Source organism: Microcaecilia unicolor, chromosome 1 (assembly GCF_901765095.1).
Source record: "Microcaecilia unicolor chromosome 1, aMicUni1.1, whole genome shotgun sequence".
NCBI lineage: Eukaryota > Metazoa > Chordata > Amphibia > Gymnophiona > Siphonopidae > Microcaecilia > Microcaecilia unicolor.
This window is the reverse complement of record NC_044031.1, coordinates 772171010-772196577: the sequence shown is the minus strand read 5'-3', so window position 1 is coordinate 772196577 and position 25568 is coordinate 772171010. Positions and strand designations below refer to the sequence as shown.

The window sequence follows — 25568 nt, the reverse complement described above, 5'->3', positions numbered from 1 at the left end:
TTTGCTTTTTTTGACCCAAACAGGATAGAGGCAGCCATCGGTACACTCTATTCAATTGGCTAACAGACTGTATTTTCCACTTACGCCCAGGCTGGGCTTACTCTAGAGGGTCATGTCATGGCTCAGTGTCAGAGCTATGGCAACATTTGAAGCCCAGTTCAGGTTATCATCCATATGAGATTTGCAGAAGTCTGTCCATACATTCAATTTCACATCATACAATTGCCTAGAACAGAACAAGGCTCCCAAAGCAGCAGATTTGGCCAGGCAGTCCTCAAGAATCCAATTCCATCCCCCCTAAACTCTTCTCTTCCAATTTCAGGTAACTTCTAAAAAGTGAACTACATTGCAAAAAAGGTTGATTGCAATTGCAGAGTCAGCCAGCTGAGACGACAGTTGTTTTTTTATTCCTCTTTTTTTGTGTTGAAGGTAGCTAGGGAGTCCCATGAGTGAGGATTTATTAGTCCTGCTTGTCCTCAGGAACAACAAAATTACTTACCTGTAGCAGATGTTCTCCGTGGACAACAGAACATAAAACCTTGCAACTCTCCCACTCCCCAAGGAATTCTAATCCTCTAGCTTGTAATGGATTGAGGTAGGCAGAGCAGGTACATATGCACAGTAAAATTTGCCCAAAGGTTTTTTGGAAGTTGCTTCCTGCACTGGGCTCCTTCAGTGACATAAAACCAGACATGTGAATGTTTAAGGAGAGATGAATAGAAACCTAAGAATGAATGAGAGATGGATAGTTGCAGCCTAGGATTCAGGGTTATGGAGGATATGGTTTGAAGCAAGCATAGAAAAAAAACTGGTAAATGGAGCAAATGTAGATTTTCTAAGGAAGACCTTGAATGGCTACCTCATCTCACAGGCAGCTGCAAAGTTTGCTTTACAGTAAGGCACAATACTACAACATTATTGTACTGGAAAAGCACTGGATCGTGATTCCAAGAGAATTAAGGAGAATGAAGATGTTGTGATCATCTGTGATGTTCCCATTCCAACTGATAAAAAGCTCAATGCAAGAACAGTAGACACAGTGGTAAAATAAGGAAAAAGATGAGAATAGCATTGATTAAGATGTCAGGGTCAGGTGATTATTCGGACATAATCGAGTGGAGGAAGAGAAAATGCTCAAGTACCAAGAAATGCAGCAGAAAGGTACAGAAATATTTCCAATTATATTGAGCCACAAGCTTGATTACAAGTAATTTCCTAGCACAGCTTTTACATCTTATGAACTCCAGAAAGAAGCTCTCTTTCACCAAATTAAGTACTATGATGAACCAACTGAAAGTAACAGGATAGATCATAAGGAATGCCAAGCCAAATGCAAAGCGGAGATAAGGAGGGCAAAAAAGGACTTTGAGAAGAAATTAGCGTTGGAAGCAAAAATACATAGTAAAAATTTTTTTAGATACATTAAAAGCAGGAAACCGGCCAAAGAGTCGGTTGGGCCGCTGGACGAAAATGGTGTTAAAGGGGCGATCAAGGAGAACAAAGCCGTAGCGGAGAAATTAAATGAATTCTTTGCTTCGGTCTTCACCGAGGAGGATTTGGGGGGGACACCGGTGCCAGAAAGAATATTTGAAGCGGGGGAGTCGGAGAAACTAAACAAATTCTCTGTAACCTTGGAGGATGTAATGGGTCAGTTCAGCAAGCTGAAGAGTAGTAAATCAACGGGACCTGATGGTATTCATCCCAGAGTATTAATAGAACTAAAAAATGAACTTGCGGAGCTACTGTTAGAAATATGCAATCTGTCCCTAAAATCGAGTGTAGTACCGGAAGACTGGAGGGTAGCCAATGTTACTCCGATTTTAAGAAGGGTTCCAGAGGAGATCCGGGAAATTATAGACCGGTGAGTCTGACGTCGGTGCCGGGCAAGATGGTGGAGGCTATTATTAAGAATAAAATTGCAGAGCATATACAAAAACATGGACTGATGAGACAAAGTCAGCACGGATTTAGTGAAGGGAAGTCTTGCCTCACCAATCTAATGCATTTTTTTGAGGGGGTAAGCAAACATGTGGACAATGGGGAGCCGGTTGATATTGTATATCTGGATTTTCAGAAGGCGTTTGACAAAGTGCCGCACGAAAGACTCCTGAAGAAATTGCAGGGTCATGGAATCGGAGGTAGGGTATTATTATGGATTAAGAACTGGTTGAAAGATAGGAAGCAGAGAGTAGGATTGCGTGGCCAGTATTCTCAGTGGAGGAGGGTAGTTAGTGGGGTCCCGCAGGGGTCTGTGCTGGGTCCGTTGCTTTTTAATGTATTTATAAATGACCTAGAGATGGGAATAACTAGTGAGGTAATTAAATTCGCCGATGACACAAAATTATTCAGGGTCGTCAAGTCGCAGGAGGAATGTGAACGATTACAGGAGGACCTTGCGAGACTGGGAGAATGGGCGTGCAAGTGGCAGATGAAGTTCAATGTTGACAAGTGCAAAGTGATGCATGTGGGTAAGTGGAACCCGAATTATAGCTACGTCTTGCAAGGTTCCGCGTTAGGAGTTACGGATCAAGAAAGGGATCTGGGTGTCGTCGTCGATGATACGCTGAAACCTTCTGCTCAGTGTGCTGCTGCGGCTAGGAAAGCGAATAGAATGTTGGGTGTTATTAGGAAGGGTATGGAGTCCAGGTGTGCGGATGTTATAATGCCGTTGTATCGCTCCATGGTGCGACCGCACCTGGAGTATTGTGTTCAGTACTGGTCTCCGTATCTCAAAAAAGATATAGTAGAATTGGAAAAGGTACAGCGAAGGGCGACGAAAATGATAGTGGGGATGGGACGACTTTCCTATGAAGAGAGGCTGAGAAGGCTAGGGCTTTTCAGCTTGGAGAAGAGACGGCTGAGGGGAGATATGATAGAAGTGTATAAAATAATGAGTGGAATGGATCGGGTGGATGTGAAGCGACTGTTCACGCTATCCAAAAATACTAGGACTAGAGGGCATGAGTTGAAGCTACAGTGTGGTAAATTTAAAACGAATCGGAGAAAATTTTTCTTCACCCAACGTGTAATTAGACTCTGGAATTCGTTGCCGGAGAACGTGGTACGGGCGGTTAGCTTGACGGAGTTTAAAAAGGGGTTAGATAGATTCCTAAAGGACAAGTCCATAGACCGCTATTAAATGGACTTGGAAAAATTCCGCATTTTTAGGTATAACTTGTCTGGAATGTTTTTACGTTTGGGAAGCGTGCCAGGTGCCCTTGACCTGGATTGGCCACTGTCGGTGACAGGATGCTGGGCTAGATGGACCTTTGATCTTTCCCAGTATGGCACTACTTATGTACTTATGTACTTATGTTAGCAGTAAATTTGAGAGACTGAGACAATGCAGGTTCGTTACTGTCACGGTATGGGCAAAACTAACCCATTTGGAGACATTGCCCTTGAAGGCAAATGAAGGTTCTGAAATAGCCTGAGTTCACAGTCCCCAGACTTGAATATTATTGAAAATCTGAGGAGATCTGTGAGGAAGAAGAATGAGAACAAGTTCCAAAGAGTAACAATAGAAAGATTGTTACCTAGCTGCAAGAAACATTTGGAAGCTGTTATTACTGCCAAAAGGGATGTTGAAAAACAAGAACTAAAAATAAATAATTATGCATTAAAAATTTGAAGAAAGACGTTGTGCTCCACGTTTTACCATGTGGAGGTTGGGTCAGCTTCTTTTCATTCAGGGATTCACTGAAACAGTTTGACCAGTACCTCAACTTTGCACATAACTATCATGGGTCAGCAGAAAAGCAGAAATTAGAGCCAAATTAATCAGATGCATGAAGTATAGTTCAGGGGGTGGGTACATATACATGAAGATGCTTTGGGAGGGAGCAGATACAGAGTATAGACAAGGCATTCATAAATGCAGGGCAGAAAACATTCCTCACCACTCCAGTCGTTCATAAGAACCATGCCGAAGATGTGCTCGTGGGCTCTGGCAATGGGAATAGGCTCCCCCAGCTGGTTTCCATCTCCCACAAAGAACGCCTGAGAGGCAGAAAGATTTACCATTTGTATAAATCCCCAAAAAACGCTCAGTGTGAAACAGAATACATTGTGCTTTCTCTTTTTTAAATAGTTTTCTAAGGATACAAGATGTCTCTTCCTTTCATACTATATCAGTTCCAGAGTGCTTTATGTGTGACTGAGGTGCGGTATTTCCATTTGCATTTGTGTTGAGGTCTATAGCAGTTCCACATTCTCTTATCGGGAGTAGGTGTATTGGTGTTCTAGAGTCCCATGTAGTATTTGTAGTGCTGCCTATTCTTTGGTAGGGTTCATGTGCTACATCTATGTTGAGTTAGGAGTGTTTCAGGTTTTATATTATTTCAAGTATGCATTGTGTCATGTAAACGAGCATCAACCGTCAGATTTGTACCAACTGAAAAAAGGTTGAGAACCACTGCTCTAAAGCAAAGAGAACCTACATTCCTTTACAGAATAGGCTCCTACCCAGCGCCTGGTTACAGGATCCCTCTTTGTCCTACTCTCATATTTAAATAATATCAGGACAGGTGGGTGGGGGGGCAACACTAGCAGTCAGCCACAAGAAAGGAGATAGAGACAATATTTATTAGAAAACCCAACATGACCTGGGTTTTGACAGATTGTTTACATTAGTTTGTCTTCTTGACCTACCAAAGCTAGTGTTTATCCAGTTTATCAACCCAAACAACCCACATATTTCTAGTCACAGTTACAAAGCAATAATACAATTATATGATCCCTCATGTAGGCAATTCATTGAAACATGTTGGGTTTCCCATAAATAACTCCATCTCCCTATCCTGCGGCTAAGGCATCCATCTGCAGACCAGATATGATAGAACAACTCCTGGGACGTCTGCCAGGTGCCAAAATTCAAGATGTTACAGACAGCTTGCCGAGACTCATCAAGCCTAATGACTATTATCCAATGCTGCCCATCCATGTTTGCTCAAATGATACTGACACGTACCCCTCGTAATGTATCTGGGAGAGAGGGTGAAGCAGACAGGAGCATCAGTCTTTTCTGTTAAGGGTAAAGGCCAAGGCAGAGAAGCTCACAGCCTGGAGATGAATATGTGGCTGTACAGATGGTGTGATTGAGAGCAGTTTGGCTTCCTGGACCATGGGACCTATGCCAAGGGCTGATGAGCATAGATGGTGTCCATATATCAAAGAAGGGAAGAAGTATCTTCAGCAGCAGACTGCCCAACTTACTAAAGAGGGCTTTAAACTATAGTCATTGGGGCAGGATAAGTACAAGCCCTCAGGTAAGTGAAGCATTAAATACCTCTACACAAATGGGGGAAAAGGGGCAACGTCTGGAAAGCAGCATATACTAAAGTTTGAAGTATGGGAAATAAAGTTTTAGACAGCTGCTCATGAACACAGTCCTCTGAAAATCGTTCAGCAACTACCACCCCTCCGTTCCTATTTGTGTTAGTTTTCTGCAGTCCTGCTCCCGGCCCTTCAGCTGTAAACGCAACAGAAATATTGGTTAAGCAATTCCCCCTTATTTTGATCAGCTTCTAGATATTCTTCCTCTTTGAGTCTCACAATTCCACTTTTGCACTTCCTCCTATCACTAACATATGACTGTGACTGAAGAGGCTGATTTGAGAGAACCAAGACTAGGATATAGTTATACCAGGCTATAATCTGTTCAGGAAAGACAGGGTAGGAAGAAAGAGGGGGAGTGATAATATTAAAGCCAAACTATTGCAGGACGTACAGAGTAAGGAAGAGGCACTGTGGGTCAATCTGGAAAAAGGGAATGGCAAATGTATTTACATTGGTGTGATATACAGGCCTCCTTCACAGACAGAAGAAATGGGCAGATTTAATTGAAGAAATTCAAAATATAGCTGTGAAAGGGGAAGTACTACTAACAGGTGATTTTCATATGCCAGATGTTGATTGGGGTATCTCTATTACGGGGTCTTTTAGAAGCAGGGAAATCCTGGATTCTCTACAGGGGGAACTATTCCAGCAGTTGGTAAAGGAACCCACACGGGATGGGGCCATACTGGACTTAGTGTTTCCTAATAGGGAGAGTGTTTCTGATGTTACAGTAGGTGATCAAAGTGTGGTTTAATATTAAGATAGGTGTGGAGAGGGTTCTAGACTTCAAAAGAAAGTAACTTTGCTCAGATAGGGGATTACCTCAAGGAATTGCTGTCTGGATAGGAACATCTGGAAGAAGTTGGAAAGCAGTGGGCAACAAACCTTTTTGTAAGGAAAGTAAATAAAAAGTAAGAGGACAAGGAGGCCACTTTGGTTCTCAAAAGTAGTAGTTGAAAAGGTAAGGAAAAAGAGGTTAACCTTTATAAAGTACAAGAAATCACAGAAAGAGGAAGACAGGTGACAATATCTGGAAAAGCTAAGAGAAGCTGGTAGAGTAGTCAAGAAAACGAAGATGTAAACAGAAGAAAACATAGCCAGTAGTTTGGTTTTTTTTTAAGACATATGTTAGTGATAGGAGGAAGTGCAAAAGTGGAATTGTGAGACTCAAAGAGGAAGAATATCTAGAAGCTGATCAAAATAAGGGGGAATTGCTTAACCAATATTTCTGTTGCGTTTACAGCTGAAGGGCCGGGAGCAGGACTGCAGAAAACTAACACAAATAGGAACGGAGGGGTGGTAGTTGCTGAACGATTTTCAGAGGACTGTGTTCATGAGCAGCTGTCTAAAACTAAAGGTGGACAAAGCAATGGAGACTGATGGCATATATCTTAGGGTAGTGAAGGAACTTGGAGAAGTTCTAGTGGCTTCACTGGCTGACCTTTTCAATGCTTCTTTAGAGTCAGGAGTGGTCCTGAAGGACTGGAGAAGAGCGGATGTGGTCCCTCTCCTCAAAAGTGGAAGTACGAAAGAGGTTGGGAACTACAGGCTGGTAAGTCTGACTTCTGCGTTAAGTAAATTAATGGAAATGCTTCTAAAACAGAGAATATTAAAGTTTTTGAATCCAGGACCAGAGGCAACATGGTTTTACTGGAAACAGGTCTTATCAGCCAAATCTGATTAATTTCCTTGACTGGGTGACCAGAGAGTAGGATCAAGGCACAGCACTGGATGTGGTCTATTTAGATTTTAACAAAGCCTTTGACATGGTTCCACATAACCAACTAAAACTGAGTGCTCTTAGTATGGACCCTAAAATGACTGGGTTGGGAGCTGGTTGAGTGGAAGGTGACAGAGGGTAGTGGTTCTTGGGCTGGGTTCTTTAACATTTTTTGTAAGTGATATTGCTGAAGAACTGTCTGTTAAGGTTTGCCTCGATGATACAATAGGGTAGACACCCCTGATGGTGTGGGTAATGTAAGGAAGATCTTAGCAAAGCTAGAGGAATGATCTGGAATTTGGTAGCTTAGATTTAATGCTAAAAAATGCAGGGTCTTGCATTTGGGCTGCAAAAACCCAAAGGAACAGTAGGGGGTGAAGAACTTTTGAGCACGAAAGAGGAGTGGGACTTGGGTGTGATGATCTTAAGGTGGCCAAACAGGTAGAAAAGGCAAAGCTAGAAGGATGCTTACTTGCACAGGGAGAGGAATGGCCAGTAGGAAAAAGGAGGTGATGATACCCCCGTATAAGACTTTGGTGAGACCTCATTTAGAATATTGTTTAAAATTCTCAAGACCTTCAAAGATATAAACAAGATGGAATCAATCCAGACGGTAACTACTAAAATGGTCAGTGGTCTTTGTCATAAAGCGTATGGGGACAGACTATGTATACTTTGGAAAAAAGCCAGAAGAGGGAAAATATGAGGGAGACATAAGTACATAAGTAATGCCACACTGGGAAAAGACCAAGGGTCCATCGAACCCAGCATCCTGTCCATTACAGTGGCCAATCCAGGCCAAAGGCACCTGGCAAGCTTCCCAAACGTACAAACATTCTATACATGTTATTCCCGGAATTGTGGATTTTTCCCAAGTCCATTTAGTAGCGGTTTATGGACTTGTCCTTTAGGAAACCATCTAACTCCCTTTTAAACTCTGCCAAGCTAACCGCCTTCACCACGTTCTCCGGCAACGAATTCCAGAGTTTAATTACGCGTTGGGTGAAGAAACGTTTTCTCCGATTTGTTTTAAATTTACTACACTGAAGTTTCATCGCATGCCCCCTAGTCCTAGTATTTTTGGAAAGCGTGAACAGACGCTTCACATCCACCTGTTCCACTCCACTCATTATTTTATATACCTCTATCATGTCTCCCCTCAGCCGTCTCTTCTCCAAGCTGAAAAGCCCTAACCTCCTTAGTCTTTCTTCATAGGGAAGTCGTCCCATCCCCGCTATAATTTTAGTCGCCCTTCGCTGCACCTTTTCCAATTCTACTACATCTTTCTTGAGATGCGGCGACCAGAATTGAACACAATACTCAAGGTGCGGTCGCACCATGGAGCGATATAACGGCATTATAACATCCTCACACCTATTTTCCATATCTTTCGTAATAATACCCAACATTCTATTCGCTTTCCAAGCCGCAGCAGCACACTGAGCAGAAGGTTTCAGCATATTATCGACGACGACACCCAGATCCCTTTCTTGGTCCGTAACTCCTAACGTGGAACCTTGCATGACGTAGCTATAATTCGGGTTCTTTTTTCCCACATGCATCATCTTGCACTTGCTCACATTAAACGTCATCTGCCATTTAGCCGCCCAGTCTCCCAGTCTCGAAAGGTCCTTCTGTAATTTTTCACAATCCTGTAGCGAGTTAACGACTTTGAATAACTTTGTGTCATCAGCAAATTTAATTACCTCGCTAGTTACTCCCATCTCTAAATCATTTATAAATATATTAAAAAGCAGCGGTCCTAGCACAGACCCCTGAGGAACCCCACTAACTACCTTTCTCCATTGTGAATACTGCCCATTTAACCCCACTCTCTGTTTCCTATCCTTCAACCAGTTTTTAATCCACAATAGGACTTTTTCCTCCTATCCCATGACCCTCCAATTTCCTCTGTAGTCTTTCATGAGGTACCTTGTCAAACGCCTTTTGAAAATCCAGATACACAATATCAACCGGCTCCTCTTTGGCCACATGTTTGTTTACTCCTTCAAAGAACTGAAGTAAATTGGTCAGGCAAGATTTCCCCACACAAAAGCCGTGCTGACTCGGTCTCAGTAATCCATGTCCTCAGATGTGCTCTGTAATTTTGTTTTTAATAATAGCCTGTACCATTTTCCCCGGCACCCACGTCAGACTCACCGGTCTATAAGTTCCCGGATCTCCCCTGGAACCTTTTTTTTTTTTTTTATTTATTTATTTATATTTTGCAATTATATTCAAGACATACAATCTTTTCAAAACACACCAATGAATATGATATGGTAAAGAAGAAATTATAACAATGAAACTCTAAATTACAATTGGTGATTTTAGCCCACATTAAGAGGATCCAAAATTAAAGTTAAACCAAAGGGACTTGGCATAATAGGAAACAATTTCTGATAACATCTCAGGCTCTACATTTTCTATTTTCTGCTAAGACATATGGACTTAACTAGCTACCCTCTGGGCTTTAAGAAAATCATTCAGTTGTTTATCATCATAGAAAATATATTTCCGATCTTTAAACATTACCAAGCATTTACATGGAAAACGAAGCTGAAAACGTGCCTGTAAAGAAAGCACTTCCGTTTTCATTTCCAGAAATTTCTTTCTGCGTTGTTGAGTCCATTTCGATATATCAGGAAATATAGAAATTTTACCACCAAGAAAATCTACATTTGCTTTCTGAAAGTAATTCTTTAACAGCATTTCTTTGTCTTGCAAGAAGACAAATGTCACAAGTAATGTTGATCTCAATTTTATCTCTTCCCTGGATTGCTCCAGGAGAGCCGTTAGATCTAACGTGGGCGTTTCTCCTTTCGATTGAGGCTCTTGTATGGTTTCTGTAGCATTTTTCACCGGTAAATAGAATACTTTTTGCAATGGGGGTAACATCTTTTCAGGATATTTTAATTGTTCCTTCAAAAATCTGAAGAACATCTCTTTCGGCGAAATTATGGCGCACACCGGGAAATTGAGTATCCGTAAGTTCAAATTTCTCATATTATTCTCTAAGTTCTCAATTTTTCTAGAGATCAACAATTTTTCAGCCACCAATTGCGATTGAGTAGCTTGTATTTTAGAAATGTTCTGTTCGTTATTCAGTTGTTTAGCGGAAATAAGTTCCATTTTGCCTTTCATGTCTTTAATCTGAGAAGAATTATTCAATGATACTGTGATAAAGGATGTACAAACCTTATGAAGGTTTTCTAGAGCAGTCCATATCGCCTCCAGCGATATTTCGGCCGGTTGTTTCAGAGGCTGAAGCGCTTCCGCGCAAAGCAGAAATTCCGCTTGCTGGCCGGCGTCAGTCTCTGGGGCTCGAATTAGCTGGCTCTCCTCCCAATTCTCTCCCATAGCTGCTGTTTCCATCGGAGCCTGCCTCCCCTTCAGGGGCGCTATACTTCCCGCCTCTGGAAACAATGCTCCGGTAGCTTGTGGGATTGGTGGGGTAGCAGGACCCAGCGGACTGAGCGAAAAATCGCTCTCCAAGCCAGTATTGTCCCTCGTACTGGCAGCGGATATGCCCGCAGGTGTAGACGCCAAGAAAGCTGAGATAGATGTTTGCCTCGGTCCTGGGGTCTCTGTCCGAGGGAGAGGAAGTCCCCTCGGTTTCCCCTTTCGCTTAGGCATGCTCTCTCAGAATTGTGAGTAAAAAAGAAAATGGTAACGCTGAAGTTAGAGAATAATTCTAGGGAGCAAAAAATCTCTGCTTCCTGTCTATTCGGCCATCTTGGATCGACTCCCCCTGGAACCTTTTTTAAAAATGGGCGTTACATTGGCCACCCTCCAATCTTCCGGTACCACGCTCGATTTTAAGGATAAATTTGCATACCACTAGCAGTAGCTCCGCAAGCTCATTTTTCAGTTCTATCAGTACTCTAGGATGAATACCATCCGGTCCAGGAGATTTGCTACTCTTCAGTTTGCTGAACTGCCCCATTACATCCTCCAGGTTTACCGTGAAGTCAGTAAGTTTCTCCGACTCGTCCGCTTGAAATATCATTTCCGACACCGGTATCCCACCCAAACCTTCCTCGGTGAAGACCGAAGCAAAGAATTCATTCAATCTCTCCACTACGTCTTTATCTTCCTTGATCGCCCCTTTTACCCCTTGGTCATCCAGCGGCCCAACCGATTCTTTTGCTGGCTTCCTCCCTTTAATATACCGAAAAATTTCTTTTACTATGCTTTTTTGCCTCTAATGCTATCTTTTTTTCGTAATCTCTCTTGGCCTTCTTTATCTGCGCCTTGCATTTGCTTTGACACTCCATATGCTGCTTCTTGTTATTTTCAGACGGTTCCTTCTTCCATTTTCTGAAGGCATTTCTTTTAGCCCTAATAGCTTCCTTCACCTCACTTTTCAACCACACCGGCTGTCTTTTGGAGTTCCGTCTTTCTTTTCTAATTAGTGGAATATGTTTGGCCTGGGCCTCCAGGATGGTATTTTTGAACAGCGTCCATGCCTGTTGTACAGTTTTTACCCTCTCAGTTGTCCCCCTAAGTTTTTTTTCCACCGTTCTTCTCATTTTATCATAGTCTCCTTTTTTAAAGTTAAACGCTAACGTATTTGACTTCCTGCGTATAGTTACTTCAAGGTTGATATCAAAACTGATCATATTATGATCACTGTTATCAAGCGGCCCCAGTACCAATTAAATACCTATGTGGTATAAATGCACAGGAGGCGAGTCTCTTTCAATTGAAATTAAGTTCTGGAACAAGGAGGCCTAGGATGAAGGTGAAAGGGGACAGACTCAGAAGTAACCTGAGGAAGCACTTCTTCATGGAATGGGTGGTGAATTCCCAGTGGAAGTGGTGGAGTTGAAAACAAAAGAGCTTGGGACCAGACAGTATCTCTAAAGGAGTACAAAGGAAGAGTAGATGGCATGGATGGGCAGACTGGATAGGCCATATAATCTTCATTTTTCTTTGTTTACTCCCATACATAACAGCATGCTCATCTGAACAGAACAGAAAGACCACACATGCTGCTCCTCTGGTAAATAATTATACATAGAAGAAGAAAGGGGACAGTAAATTCATTAAAAAGCAAATGCATCTCTCACCATTTCTAACTCAATGTCCAGACTTTTACAAGCACCAAACACCGGAGGCTTTGCTACAATTCAAAGAGAAGCATCATGAGAAATAACATCCCGTAACTTCAATGTCAAAAAATCAGATTCCAGCTCTCCAACATCTTACCATCATCAGGTCTCATCTGCCCCACTGGCCTCCGGATTGCTGTGCCAGATACCACCACAGAAGATGCCCGGCCATGGTAACCAACTGGTAGGTGCAGCCTGGAGAATAAAAGCAATGAAGGGAATGAAGAGAAAAAGCTCAAACTTTACAGAGAAATGGGAAGGACTCGGGACAGAGTGGAATTTGCTTTCCTAACCCTTTTAGTTACATTGGGCATTAGGAGCATGCGAGTATGCATAAGATACATTTGAATATACTGCAGAATCAGGCATGATTTTCCACTTTTTAATTTTTTTTTAGAACAGAAACACAGCAATCATTCATTGATCATTTTTCCCAGGTTTCTTCCATTCTTTTCAAAGTATTTACCGTACCTGCAAGGACACTAATAAAGACAGGCATACTTCACTCTGTTCTACCCCTCAATCACAATTTCTCATCTATTCTCTTCTTTTCCTCGCTGATTCCTAGGGATTACATTCCTAGGGACCCGGCATTACATCAACCTATAGCTCATAGTTTTACAGCAGAGAGTTTAGACAGGAGTTGGTTTTCCAAACATTTCCTCAAGATTAAGCCCATGTAATTTCCTTTTCTAAAGCTTCCTAGTATAGATCCAGATTCAATTCAACTTACATCTCCATTAATCTACAGATCTCTGTTTTACAACTCCTTCCTCTTACACTGTCTACAGAGGGATATACACACAAAGACAAGCACTTGACTGATGCACAGATTCAGTTTCTGCTTGAACGTTCCTCTAGGACAGGGGTTCTCAACTCAGTCAAACAGGATTTCAGGATATCCACAATGAATATGCTTGAAGAAAATGTGCATTTACCACCTCCACTGAACACAAATCTCTCTCATACATATTCATTGTGGATATCCTGAAATCCTGATTGGCTGGGTGTGTCCCGGGATTGAGTCCAGAACCGAGAAGAGTTGGTTCAGAGCTTCACTCACCAGTTAGGCATCAGAGCATTTTCCTTCCCTCTGAACATGATCCCGACATTCATCGCATGGTATCGAGAAGAGTAAAAATCTGTGTAGTCCCCTGAGAACAAGAAGAGAGAGAGTAATGGACAAGTAGCAAGACACAAGCAGCTCAACATTCAGCTGCCATGGTCAGCTTTCATTTAAAATAGAAACTGCAGCAGAAAAAAAAATTCAGGGCACTGTCCGGATAAGGAAGTCAGCACAGATACTTATCCAGATAGAGGAAATAGGTTAGCGATAGGTGTAGCTAGGTGGGGTACAAGGGGAGCAGCTGCTCCCCCAAACAGATTTGGAATGAAATGGTGCCTATGCAGATCAGCCCTTCAACCTTGCACTGGCACCTATTTTACAAAGAATCTGCTCCCCCCCCCCCCCCCCCCCCAAGATCAAAACCTGACTACACTTCTGATAGGACAACGTTCAAAAGTGTCATTGTGAGACTCAAAGTTGAAGGTGAGGAACATGTAGAAACTGATAAGGATGAGGCAGAATTGATTAACAACGTCAGTGACATCTTACAGTTACCATGTGTCCAGTAAGAAAAGCAATGGACAAGCTAAGTTTACTTTCCAGTCCCCCTATGCAAGGTGAGAGCAATGTAACAAGTGCACAGTTTAATGGATTTAGTTCTACACCTTGACTAAAACATGCAATCAAATGTAAATGATAAATGGAAGTTCTGAACATACCAATATCAGCTGGAAGATGCATTGTGGCCAGGACTTGAGGTACCAGTGCTCTAGGAAGGGAAGAAACCAGACTTAACAACAAATCAACTGCACCCTGAACAGAGCCCAACGTTTAAAACAGGATGAACCAAGTATTTCTAGAGAGCAGAGGCGTTTGTGCTGTTCTGGGCAAAGTATAGAGTAGCTTAAACGGCCAGTAGACTCAATCTTCTTTATTGTAATATTTAGAATAAACAAAGAAAATCCAACTTACAGGTCTGCATTTAGCCACCTTAGAGACAAGGAGATGGCCAGAACCCTCAATGCAGCTGAGAGGAAAAGTTGTAACACTCAAAGGGGAATAAGCAGGGGTGTAGCCAGATACCCAATTTTGGGTGGGCCTGGGCCCAAGATGGGTGGGCAGAAGAACTCTGCCTTGACCCACAAGTGATTTGGTCTCTCTCCCTTGCCTGCACGCCATGTGGTCTCTCAAACATCCCCCCTCCCCCTAATACCTTTTAAATAGCAGATTTTCACCGGCAGCGAGCAGCAACTAATACACACTGCTCGTGTTGGCCCCACAGCCTTCCCTCTGATGCAACTTCCTGTTTCCACATAGGCAGGAATACATCAGAGGGAAGGATGTGGGACCGGTGAAACCAGTATGTATCAGTCGCTGCAGGCGAAGATCTGCTATTTACATGATATGCAGGAGGGACGGTTGTTGGGAGTTTTTGGCTGGTGGGGCTTGGGGATCTCTGTCAACCACATCATAGGTGTGCTGTTACTAGGTGGGCCTGAGCCCATCCGGGCCCACCCTTGGCTACCCCACTGGGAATAAGGGGGAGAAACTCAGGGGAAATGAATGGAGAATGAGTAGGGGAGATGATAATGTAACTCAAAGCCTGATTCTCCCCTCTCCCAAGAAGAATTTTGTAAACACAGATTGTCCGTAGTTCTGGGAGTATTTTTACATGGAAAATGGCTTTTATGCATTGTGGTATGCACAGGAAGGGAGCCTTTGCTTATATGAACAGGAGGAAATATTTTTTCACTCAACAAATAGTTAAACTCTAGAACTCATTGCCAGAGGATGTGGTTACAGTGGTTAGAATACCTGGGTTTAAAAAAACAAACAAACTTTGAACAGGTTCCTGGAGGAGGATAGAGGCCGACCAAAACCAGGATTCTTGGTTTCAACTGAAACCAAAATCAACAACCGAAATTTGAATGATGGTTTTTGGCTGAAATCGGTACCTCCTCCCCCTCCCCCAGCAGGTCTCCTGATCTCGTGAAGCTGCTGCAGGAATTCTTGGCAGCCATTTTTATGGAAGAACTGGCAGGGGTAGAAGCGACTGAGGTAGCTGCTGTGCCACAGAGGCCACTAGACCACCAGGGCTGTTAAGGGTAGACCCAGGGAAGGCCTTCCGGTAGTTGGGGGGAGGGGGAAATCAGGCCACAGCACCCACTCTCTTCCGCGGTGAGGTAGGGCAAGAAGGTGACGGCCAGCCTGTTGGGACCTGGTCTCTGCGGGGGTGGGGGGAAGGTAGTGGTGACAGTGACCCAGCAAAACCTGTTTTCTCTGGGGGTGAGGGGTGGCGGAAGTAGTGGAAGCAGTGACCCAGTGAGACTTGCTTTCTTGAGGGGTGGAGGAGCAGTAGTATGGCAGTGACCTGGCGAGACCCACTTTCTCAGAGTGTGGGGGGGGGGGGGGGGGCCTTCTTTCTGTGTATACCACAACGCATAAGAGCCATTTTTCATGCACTTGCATTTTCAGCTGAAACCTCGGATTCTGGGCAGATTTCAGTGCCAGAGCTGAAATGGTCAACCTCCAAAGGAGGGGTCCAAGGTCTGCTACCGAGATGACATAGGGGAAGCCACTGCTTGCCCTGGGATTGGGGCTCTTTGGGACTCTGCCAGTTACTTGAGACCTGGATTGACCACTGTTGGGAGCAGGATACTGGGCCAGATGGACAATTGTTCTGACCCAGTAAGGGTGTTCCTGGGGTGCAGCAGGGGCAGAGATGTATTGTATATAAACATGTTCATACCATCCTTAGAGAAGGTATAAATCTATATGAGAACATTTGCTTCTAGTTTCTAAAAACACAAGTGCCTCCGTGTCCTTACTACAATAGGCATAAAATAAATATGTTTTTGAAATTTCTAGGTGTCCCGTTATAAAATTACTCAATGTGTACAAACCACACAGGCAAACACTGCACTAGAAGGACCAAAGCCATATCTCATACCAATTTGATTTTTACACAATCAGTGATCTTATGCAGGTTTTATCATCATTTGCACCAGACTCATCCCCTCCCTTCCTGTTCCTTATACATTCTAGGAGGGGAAGGGCTGAATTAGGGAGCAATTTACCACTAGGATTTTGTACAGCACCATAAAGCACTTTTGCCTTTGCAGCGTGCTGCCAGCTCAAGGCTCACCCTTTCCCTCCTTATTCCCAAGATACTGTCTTGGAAGAGGAACTAAGTCAAGATAGCAAGTGCTGTACTCCAGGGTACCTCCTTGCTTCTTTCCCTCTCTTCCTCCTAGGGTCACTGAAAGCTACAAGCTGTCTGCTTCAGCCTCTCCCTTCCTGTGGCTCCGATGTCAGCAGGCAGGTGAGAGAAAGAGAAAGAGGAGAGGCTGGTGTGGGCAGAAAACAGCTCTGCTCCCTTCAGCAACTCCTCCTCTCCTGTGTCCTGCACACTGCATGGGAAGGACGGACGACGGACAAAAGCAACAGAACAGCTGTTTCTGCTTCTTGAGACTGGGAATCAGCCACTAAAACTTGGAGTATACTGCATGTTGGGCACAAGGGCCTCGATGATGGATCCTACAGCTTGCAGTTGCTGAAAAAGAATTTAGTTATTAGGATTTATTTGCCGCCTTTTTGAAGAAATTCACATGGCGGTGCCCCGTGGAATAACGGAAGGTTGAACATGTGCCGTGGCCATGCCAGGATAGTGCTGCAGTCAGCCGTTGTGGCAGTGAATCCCAAAACCTTCTTCATACCAGTGTGCCTCTTGTTTGGCAAAATTGCGCCATCACAATTCTATAAAGTTTCTGTCTGATAACAACTAAGACTGGTGCAGACAGGATCAAATACACAGGAGACTTGTTTATGCAGCTTGTAATCCTGGATGCATATTAGGAATCACTCCACCTGATGCCAACCATTTCACACAGAGTCTAAGATTACCAGGGACTTAGAGGGCATCTCATGTTAGGAGGCGATTTTAATATCACATTAGACCCACGTGTAGATAATTTGGGAGGTATGGCGGGATACGGTCAGAAAGATAGACAGGCTATGAGAAGTTGGATGGCTCGGGAGGATTTAGTGGATGTCTGGCGGGAGATACATGGTGCTGAGAGAGATTATACAAACTATTCACCCAAAATAAAAACATATTCGAGAATAGACTAGTGGCTGGGTGATGGAGCCATAAGGGGCAAAATACTGCAGACCGAAATTGAGCCCTGTTCCTGGACTGACCATTGCATGGTGAGGTTAGTGGTGGCAATCAGGCAGAACAGAAGGGGCATAGAAACTGGCGTATGAATTAAGCTATATTATTAAATCCCCAAACAGCACAACAAGTTGAAAAAGGCATAGAAGAATACATCAAGATTAATGATACAGGCGAGGTCCAACCTGTGAGCGTCTGGGAAGGGATGAAAGCAGTAATAAGAGGCCAATTAATTGCCTTACAGACACATTTGAACAAAGAAAAAAAGGATAACGAAGCTAAGAGGGCAGATGGAAAGACTAGAAAAGGAACATAAGGCTGATCCTACTAATAGTAAAAGGGAGAGGGAAATACAGCAGGTAAGAGGACAACTTAATGTAATGCAGCTAGAGGAGATAACTGTTCAGCTGTAATCAGTGCAGCAGGAGCAGTTTGAATTTTGTAATAAAGCTAGCAGGCTGTTGGTCCACAAACTTAAAAAAAAAAAAAAAGAACAGCGCAACCATATAACTGCCATAAAAAACACGGAAGGGGATATACTTACTAAAACTGAGGATATACAAGAGGCCTTTTGGGACTTCTATAGTCAGTTATATAAAGGGGGGCAGACAGCCACCAGAGAGGAAATGGAGAGTTATGTGGAGGAAGCAGAACTGCAGAGAGTAACGGAGGGCGAGAAAGACAGAATATCAGCACCAATCACCTTAGAGGAGACAGAGGAAGCAATAAGCGATATGCCTACTCATAAGGCCCCGGGGCCAGATGGCTTTCCAGTACGATTCTATAAGATGTACAAGAAATGGTTGGCCCCCCTGTTGTTGAAGGTGTTTATCTCCTTTGATGAAGCACAGGAGATACCCTACTCCTGGAGGCTGGCTGAAATAGTGCTAATACTGAAACCAGGGAAGGACCCGCAGCAATGTGGGTCCTATAGACCTATATCGCTTCTAAATACCGACTACAAGATCTTTTCCAAAATACTGATGCAGAGGCTGAGAGGAGTGATACCACACTTGATTCATAGTGACCAGGTGGGGTTCATAGAAGGCCGCCAAGAGGGCGACAATATTAGATGCCTGATGCATGTGATCCAACAGGTAGAGGACGAGAGGAACCCGGTACTGTTGCTATCAGTAGATGCAGAGAAAGCCTTTGACTGGGTGGACTGGGCCTTTTTGTTAATGTTAGTGAACAGGGTGGAAATGGGAGATAGATTTTATAAATGGCTCCAACTCATATATGCAGAGCCCATGGCAACATTAAAAATTAATGGTAGACAGACTAGGCCGGTACGACTATATAGAGGTACGAGACAGGGATGTGCTCTGTCCCCTCTGCTGTTTGCCTTGTCCATAGAGCCCCTAGCACGGAAAATTAGAGAATACACAGGAATTACAGGGGTGATTAGAGGCAAACGGGAACATAAAATTATGCTCTTTGCGGACGATATTCTGCTGACTCTCTCGCATCCAAGTAGATCCCTTCAAGGGGTGATGGAGGTGATAACACAATATGGGCGGATGTCAGGGTTTAAAATCAACCTTGCAAAATCGGAAATCCTCAATTTAACCCTAAGCCTGGAATAAACTTCCTGAGCCCCTACGTCTTGCCCCATCCTTGGCCACCTTTAAATCTAGACTGAAAGCCCACCTCTTTAACATTGCTTTTGACTCGTAACCACTTGTAACCACTCGCCTCCACCTACCCTCCTCTCTTCCTTCCCGTTCACATTAATTGATTTGATTTGCTTACTTTATTTCTTTTTTGTCTATTAGATTGTAAGCTCTTTGAGCAGGGACTGTCTTTCTTCTATGTTTGTACAGCGCTGTGTACGCCTTGTAGCGCTATAGAAATGCTAAATAGTAGTAGTAGTAGTAGTAGTAGTAGTTAACAGTATCCCAAAAAGAGGTGCAGGAGATAAGAGAGAGATATCCGTTTGTGTGGGCCCAAAAAACTATTAAATATCTGGGAGTACAGATCACCCCTAGGGTGGAAGGGCTATATCAGGCTAATTACCCTAATAAGGTGAAGGAGCTATTTGCAGAGCTGGATAGATGGGAGGGATTAACAACGTCATGGACAGGTAGGATCAATGCGATAAAAATGATAATATTACCCAAATTGCTGTACCTGTTTGCAGCTATTCCGGTGCCGATCCCGCGCACGTTTTTTTGGCATCTACACCAGAGAGTATTTGCATACATCTGGAGAAAGAAGCCGCCAAAGGTCCGCAGGGGGACTATGCACCAGTCCCCGGCGGTAGGGGGTCCCAGACTTCCTTCTATAATATCAGGTGGCTCAACTAAAAATCCTGGCCGATTGGACGCCGACTAGCACCAAGAAATGGCTTCACTGGGAGAGGGCATGGATGGGCTCCCGCTTTTTGGGAAATATATTGTGGAAGCTGAAAGCAGAAGCTACGGCGGAGGCACGGAAGCTTCCAATCGCGATGAATCATTTGCTTACTACATGGCTCCAAATCAGAGCAAAGATTTTCCCTGAGCAACGCTATTATTTGCAAATGGCCATATGTGGTGCCCCGGGCTTCCCACTAGGAGAGGAAGAGAAAACTTATCAGATTTGGGCTAAGAAGGGATTATATATGCTGGGCCAATTGTAAGACGATGGGGAAGTAAAGGGTTTTGAGACAGTAAGAGAGGAGTATGACCAGGTCTACTATCATTGGGTGAGGAACTTCATCCAGACAAGGGCAAGAGAGGAGCTAGAGCTGGTAGAGACGGGACTAGAGAGGGCACTGAAAGGAGGGGGGGGAAGGGCTGTATAACACGACTATATAAGGCATTGTTACTCCTGACTTCACCACAAAGTTTTTATACGGATAGATGGGAGGCAGTATTGCATAAAACTCTGCCGACAGGATGGTGGGCGAGTAGATTAAGGTTCTTATTGAAATCCTCAATCACCCAGCCATTGGTTGAAAACGGATATAAGATCCTATATTGGTGGTACTATACGCCAGATAGGCTCCATAGGATATATGCGAATGTGTCAGAAGATTGTTGGAGAGAATGTGTAGAAAGAGGGACGTTCATACATATATGTTGGGAATGTCCCAAAGTGCAAGTGTTCTGGGAAAAGATAGTGGAGGTGGTTAATGAGTTGAGAAAGGGGGGATATACACGACAGATAGAATACTGCCTACTACATGCGCAACCCAAGGGAAGCAGAGTGCAGGAACACAAATTGGCGGTACAAGTCTTTGCTGCGGCTAAACTACAGCTGGCCCGAGCATGGAAACCAGTGGAGATGCCCTCTATGCAAAAAGTAGGATATAAAGTGGACTATATACATCAGATGTCTAAACTGACTGCGTTGAGAAAAGGCCTGATACAAGGGTTCCAGAAAATGAACGCAAAAAAGATCTTTTATGGCTGTCACCGAGGGAGGGAGAAGTAAGAGGGGGGGGGGAATAGGGTGGAGAGGGTAGAGGGGTAAGATGAGGGGAGATGTGAACTGGATGATATACACTGTAATAGAATATATAGTGCTATGTAAGAAATATTTGGGCCGTGTGGTCATTATTGTTCACAATATATTCAAAATTTAATAAAGAAATTAAAAAAAAAAAAAAATAAGATTACCAGGGACTTGGTACGAGTTGCCCTCCACAGGACCACTTCTTATACATGTGTTCCCATCTCTCACCGTTTCCGCAGCTCCTCGTGGTCCCTAAGTCCAGGGTTTCTGGCCGACAGTAAGTCCTGGAGATATTCTCTTGCTTCCTTCCATGCTTTATGCCCAAGGCCCATGAACTTGTTAAGTGTTGGCTGAGAGAAACAAATCAAGAGGTAAAAGGTAAGATTACAATTTTGTGAAATGACTGCAGCCTGTATGAACCAGAAGTACAGCAGGAGGGGGACCTAAGACTTGAGCTCCAGGGGCTTTGGTCCATCTAAGAAAAGAACAACTAAGGAGCACAGAAAAGACAGCAGATGTGCCTTGACTATCTCAAGTGAGTTCATTTAGTTGAATTTAACTACATTTAATTTATTCTGTTTGGTTGTCATAAATAAATTCACTCCAGAGCTGTGCGAGATGATAGAGGTTATCCTAGCTTCCTTGAACAAATTGTGTTTCTAAATACAACAGGAATTTGGAGTGGCAGTGGGAGGCAAGCCAAAATGGCATTTCCACATGTCCTACGCACATCAGAGACCTTCCCCCACCTTTAAACAGCTATATAAAAAAAGTCCCTTCTGTGCATGAAAAAGCCCCCTCCCCCAGTCAGAACTATCGTAACTGACAGTATCATTGAAATAATTATTCTATACATGAATGCAATCTGAATTCTATACAGAATTAGAAAGATGCTCTATATAAAACTGGCCCCTCCAGTTCTGTAACACTCCACTCCCCCCCCCCCAACCATGCTGCTAGGATATGTCCCCTTCACAACTCACCATACCAAAAAACAAACTGTCCTCCTTTTTGTTTTCCATTCCTTTCCTAATAATACCTATCATCCTACTTGCTTTCTTAGCTATCACCGCCGCACACTGAACAGAGGGTTTGACTTTAAAATTGTACGTGGCTTAGCCCCCATTTTCTCTATTCAGCTCCCAGAACTTTGACCTGTGTACAATGTGAGCTGTCGCCATGTTTCGTAGGCATCGTGAGAGTCACCTATGATGGGTGTGGTGTGTGTGTCTCTTCACGTTTGTTTTGATGGGCTTTTAAATGTTCCTGTTTCCTGCCTATACTACTGATTCCTCTGCATGTACTAGATGTGAATGTTTACTGTACCTTGAACCACAGTGATGAGGAAGTCACAAATCCATAAATAAAATCACATCTAATGCTTTCTTCCAATATTAAATAATCCTTCAAGACACCTTCTTCCTCTCTGTTCTTGCATTTGTTTCTCCTGTAGCCTTATGGCTTATTCGTTTGTTAACTAAAGTAACAAAAATGGGTGCGGGATTACCAACGCAATTAGCAACACCACCAAAGTAATCCACAAAGAGGGGCATAATCGAACAGGGACAACCATCTCTAAGGGCGCCCATCTTTAAGGACGTCCCGGCGAAGAGGCAGGGAAACCGCTATTATCGAAACAAGATGGGCGTCCATCTTTTGTTTCGATAATACGGTTGGGGACGCCCAAATCTCAACATTTAGGTCGACCTTAGAGATGGTCAACCTAAATGTTGAGATGGTCAACCTTAGAGATGGTCATCCCTGGTTTTCGGCCATAATGGAAACCAAGGATGCCCATCTTAAAAACAACCAAATCCAAGCCATTTAGTCGTGGGAGGAGTCAGCATTCGTAGTGCACTGGTCCCCCTGACATGCCAGGACACCAACCGGGCACCCTAGGGGGTACTGCAGTGGACTTCACAAATTGCCCCAGGTGCATAGCTCCCTTACCTTCGGTGCTGAGCCCCCCCAACCCCCGCCCCTCAAAAAAGCCCACTCCCCACAACTGTACACCACTACCATAGGCCTAAGGGGTGAAGGGGGGCACCTACATGTGGGTACAGTGGGTTTCGGGTGAGTTTTGAAGGGCTTACATTTACCAGCACAAGTGTAACAGGTAGGGGGGGGGGATGGGCCTGGGTCCGCCTGCCTGAAGTGCACTGCACCCACTAAAACTGCTCCAGGGACCTGCATATTGCTGTCATGGAGCTGGGTATGATATTTGAGGCTGGCAAAAAAAAAAGTTTTAATTGTTTTTAGGGTGGGAGGGGTTGGTGACCACTGGGGGAGTAAGGGGAGGTCATCCCCGATTCCCTCAGTTACCAATCAAACCAATTCAGAATTGAATGCAATACTCAAGGTGAGGTCACACCATGGAGCAAAACAGAGGCATTGTAATTTCCTTGGTCTTATTTTGCTTCCCTTTCCTAATAATTCATAGCATCCTGTTGCTTTTTTAGCCACCGACACTGGGCAGAAGATTTCAGTGTATTTTCTACAATGAGACAGATCTTTTTTCTCGACTGGGTGGCCTGAAAAATATACAGACTACAAAAAATTTCAATAAATGAGACCTTGTCAAAAACTCAATTAGAGCAACTATTACAGACATTTAAATAGAAAAGCTGACTCAGGGTGGGGAGGGGTAGAGGGGAAGGTAGGGGTTACTAGAAGTATGGAGACAAAACCCAGTAGTATATTAATAATAGACATGTTGAAACACGATCATTGATAATTATTTTGGGAATTGTGGAGGAGGGGAGATGGAATGAGTTGGGAATGGAGAGTGGGGGGGGGGGGGAGGGAGAAAAAAGGGGAGGGGAAAACTTGGATGACACTATGATCAATCAAAGTTGGTTTAGTCTTTGTTAATCACAAGATAACACATTGTATAAGTTGTATTTGTTCATGGTTATTTGATTGAGTCACCAATAAAAAAGTTGAAACATAAATAGAAAAGCTGAGAAAAATGTAGAACTTCACCAAGCTGAGGCTGCAACTGACAGGGATGGCGTGAATAGAGTTATGTAGCTTCTCTGCAGCTCAGTAACTGCAATGAAAAGCTGTAGGGTAGAGGGTCACATCCTTTCAGCTGAGCACAGTTATGTGAACAAATCATCAGACTCCATTTTCGGGAATTATCCTACAACAGGGTTCTCAACTCAGTCCTCAGGAAACACCCAGCCAGTCAGATTTTCAGGATACCCAGAATGAATTAGCATAAGATACATTTGCATACAAATTTCTCATGCATAGTCATTGCAGGTGTCATGAAGACTGGATTGAGAAAGATGCCTGACAGGAACATTGCAGATGATCTTTCTACCCAGGGGAATAGCCAGACAGTGGATTTTGGATGAGCCTAGACAAGAAATGGGTGGGCACCAAGTGTACTCCCCACCCCCCCATTATCTTAAATAAAAATCTCAGCTGGCAGGAAAATGCTGCTCTCCACTAGAGAGTTGCACGGGGACAGAAATCTTACCCATCCCCGCCCGTCCCCACTGGAATCTTACCCATCCCCGCAAAAATTTAACTCATCCCAACCAATCCCCACCCGTCCGCGCAAGAATTTAACCCATCCCCACCCATCCCCGTAAAAATGTAATGGTACATAAAATAAAATTCCAGTCAGCTCCCTCAGTCTGTCTCTCGATTTGAGCCACAGCACTCAAGGAAGTAGACAAGGAAGGAACGGAAGTTGGAACACTCTGGTGCGCACATGTTAGACTTGTCTCCGATTCACTTGCACTGTGTGCTGAGAGGTCGCCACATGCACGCGCCAGTAGGTCAGGTGACATCTGATTCTCATGCCTGTGTCAGAGCTGAGGTCTGTGCACCAGCCTGGTAGCAAAGAGGATTAATAGTAACATAGTAAGTGACAGCAAATAGACCTGAACAGTCCATCCACTCTGCCAATAGTCACACTCATGATCAATTCATCATTAAATCAACGAGTGTGATATTATACACTTGATTATGCTCTTTCTTTCATGTGTCTGGAACAAAGACCACAGAAGTCTATCTGGCCCTATCCTTATGTTCCAACTACTGGAATTGCCGTTGAAGCCCACGCCAGTCTATTCGTCTTCTCATTTGTGGGACACAGACCGTAAAAGTCTGTCCAGCACTATCCTCATGTTCCAGCCACTGAAGTTGTTGTCTAAGCCCTTCCCAGCCCATCCTAAACCAGATTGCCATGTATGAGATACAGACCATACAAGTCTGCCCGGTATCAGCCCTAGTTCATCACAGCCAGTCTCCATCTAAGCGTCACTTGACATATCCACACACATGCAGCCATTTAAGGTTAGGTTTTTTATAACTTCCATTTTCTAATTAGAGATCCTCTGTTTTCATCCCATGCCTTTTTGAATTCCGTCACCATTTGTGACTCTACCACCTCCTTAATGGAAGACTTTCCACATTTGTGCTGTTAAAGCAAAGAGGAAGAGGAGGAGACAGCACTCAAAGAACTGATATCGGTAGATGAGAGGCTGGTGCAGGTGCAGCTTATACTTCCACGGGAATCCCGCTGACCTGCTTCCATCCCCGCGGGAACCCCGCAGGAACTGCCTCTGTCCCTGTGGGAATCCTGCGGGTTCCGTGGGATTCCCGCGAACCCCGTTCCCGTGCAGCTCTCTACTCTCCACCTCAGCAGTCTGCAGCAGGCATGCACTGAAAACTGAGCATGTGCAGCTTAGGAAGTTCAGACTGCTG

The 25568-nt window shown here is 43.9% G+C and overlaps 1 protein-coding gene across 1 annotated transcript in view; it reads right to left on the bottom strand.

The window, feature by feature from the left end:
- Positions 1 to 25568, bottom strand: part of FAH (fumarylacetoacetate hydrolase) — a 72476-nt gene that overhangs the window by 36064 nt on the left and 10844 nt on the right. Inside the window, exons 3-8 of the mRNA XM_030189837.1 lie at positions 21078 to 21199; positions 13957 to 14006; positions 13235 to 13325; positions 12269 to 12366; positions 12130 to 12182; positions 3900 to 3999 (exon numbers count right to left, since the gene is read on the bottom strand). Coding sequence (XP_030045697.1) covers positions 3900 to 3999; positions 12130 to 12182; positions 12269 to 12366; positions 13235 to 13325; positions 13957 to 14006; positions 21078 to 21199 — 514 coding nt within the window. The remainder of the gene's footprint in view (positions 1 to 3899; positions 4000 to 12129; positions 12183 to 12268; positions 12367 to 13234; positions 13326 to 13956; positions 14007 to 21077; positions 21200 to 25568) is intronic.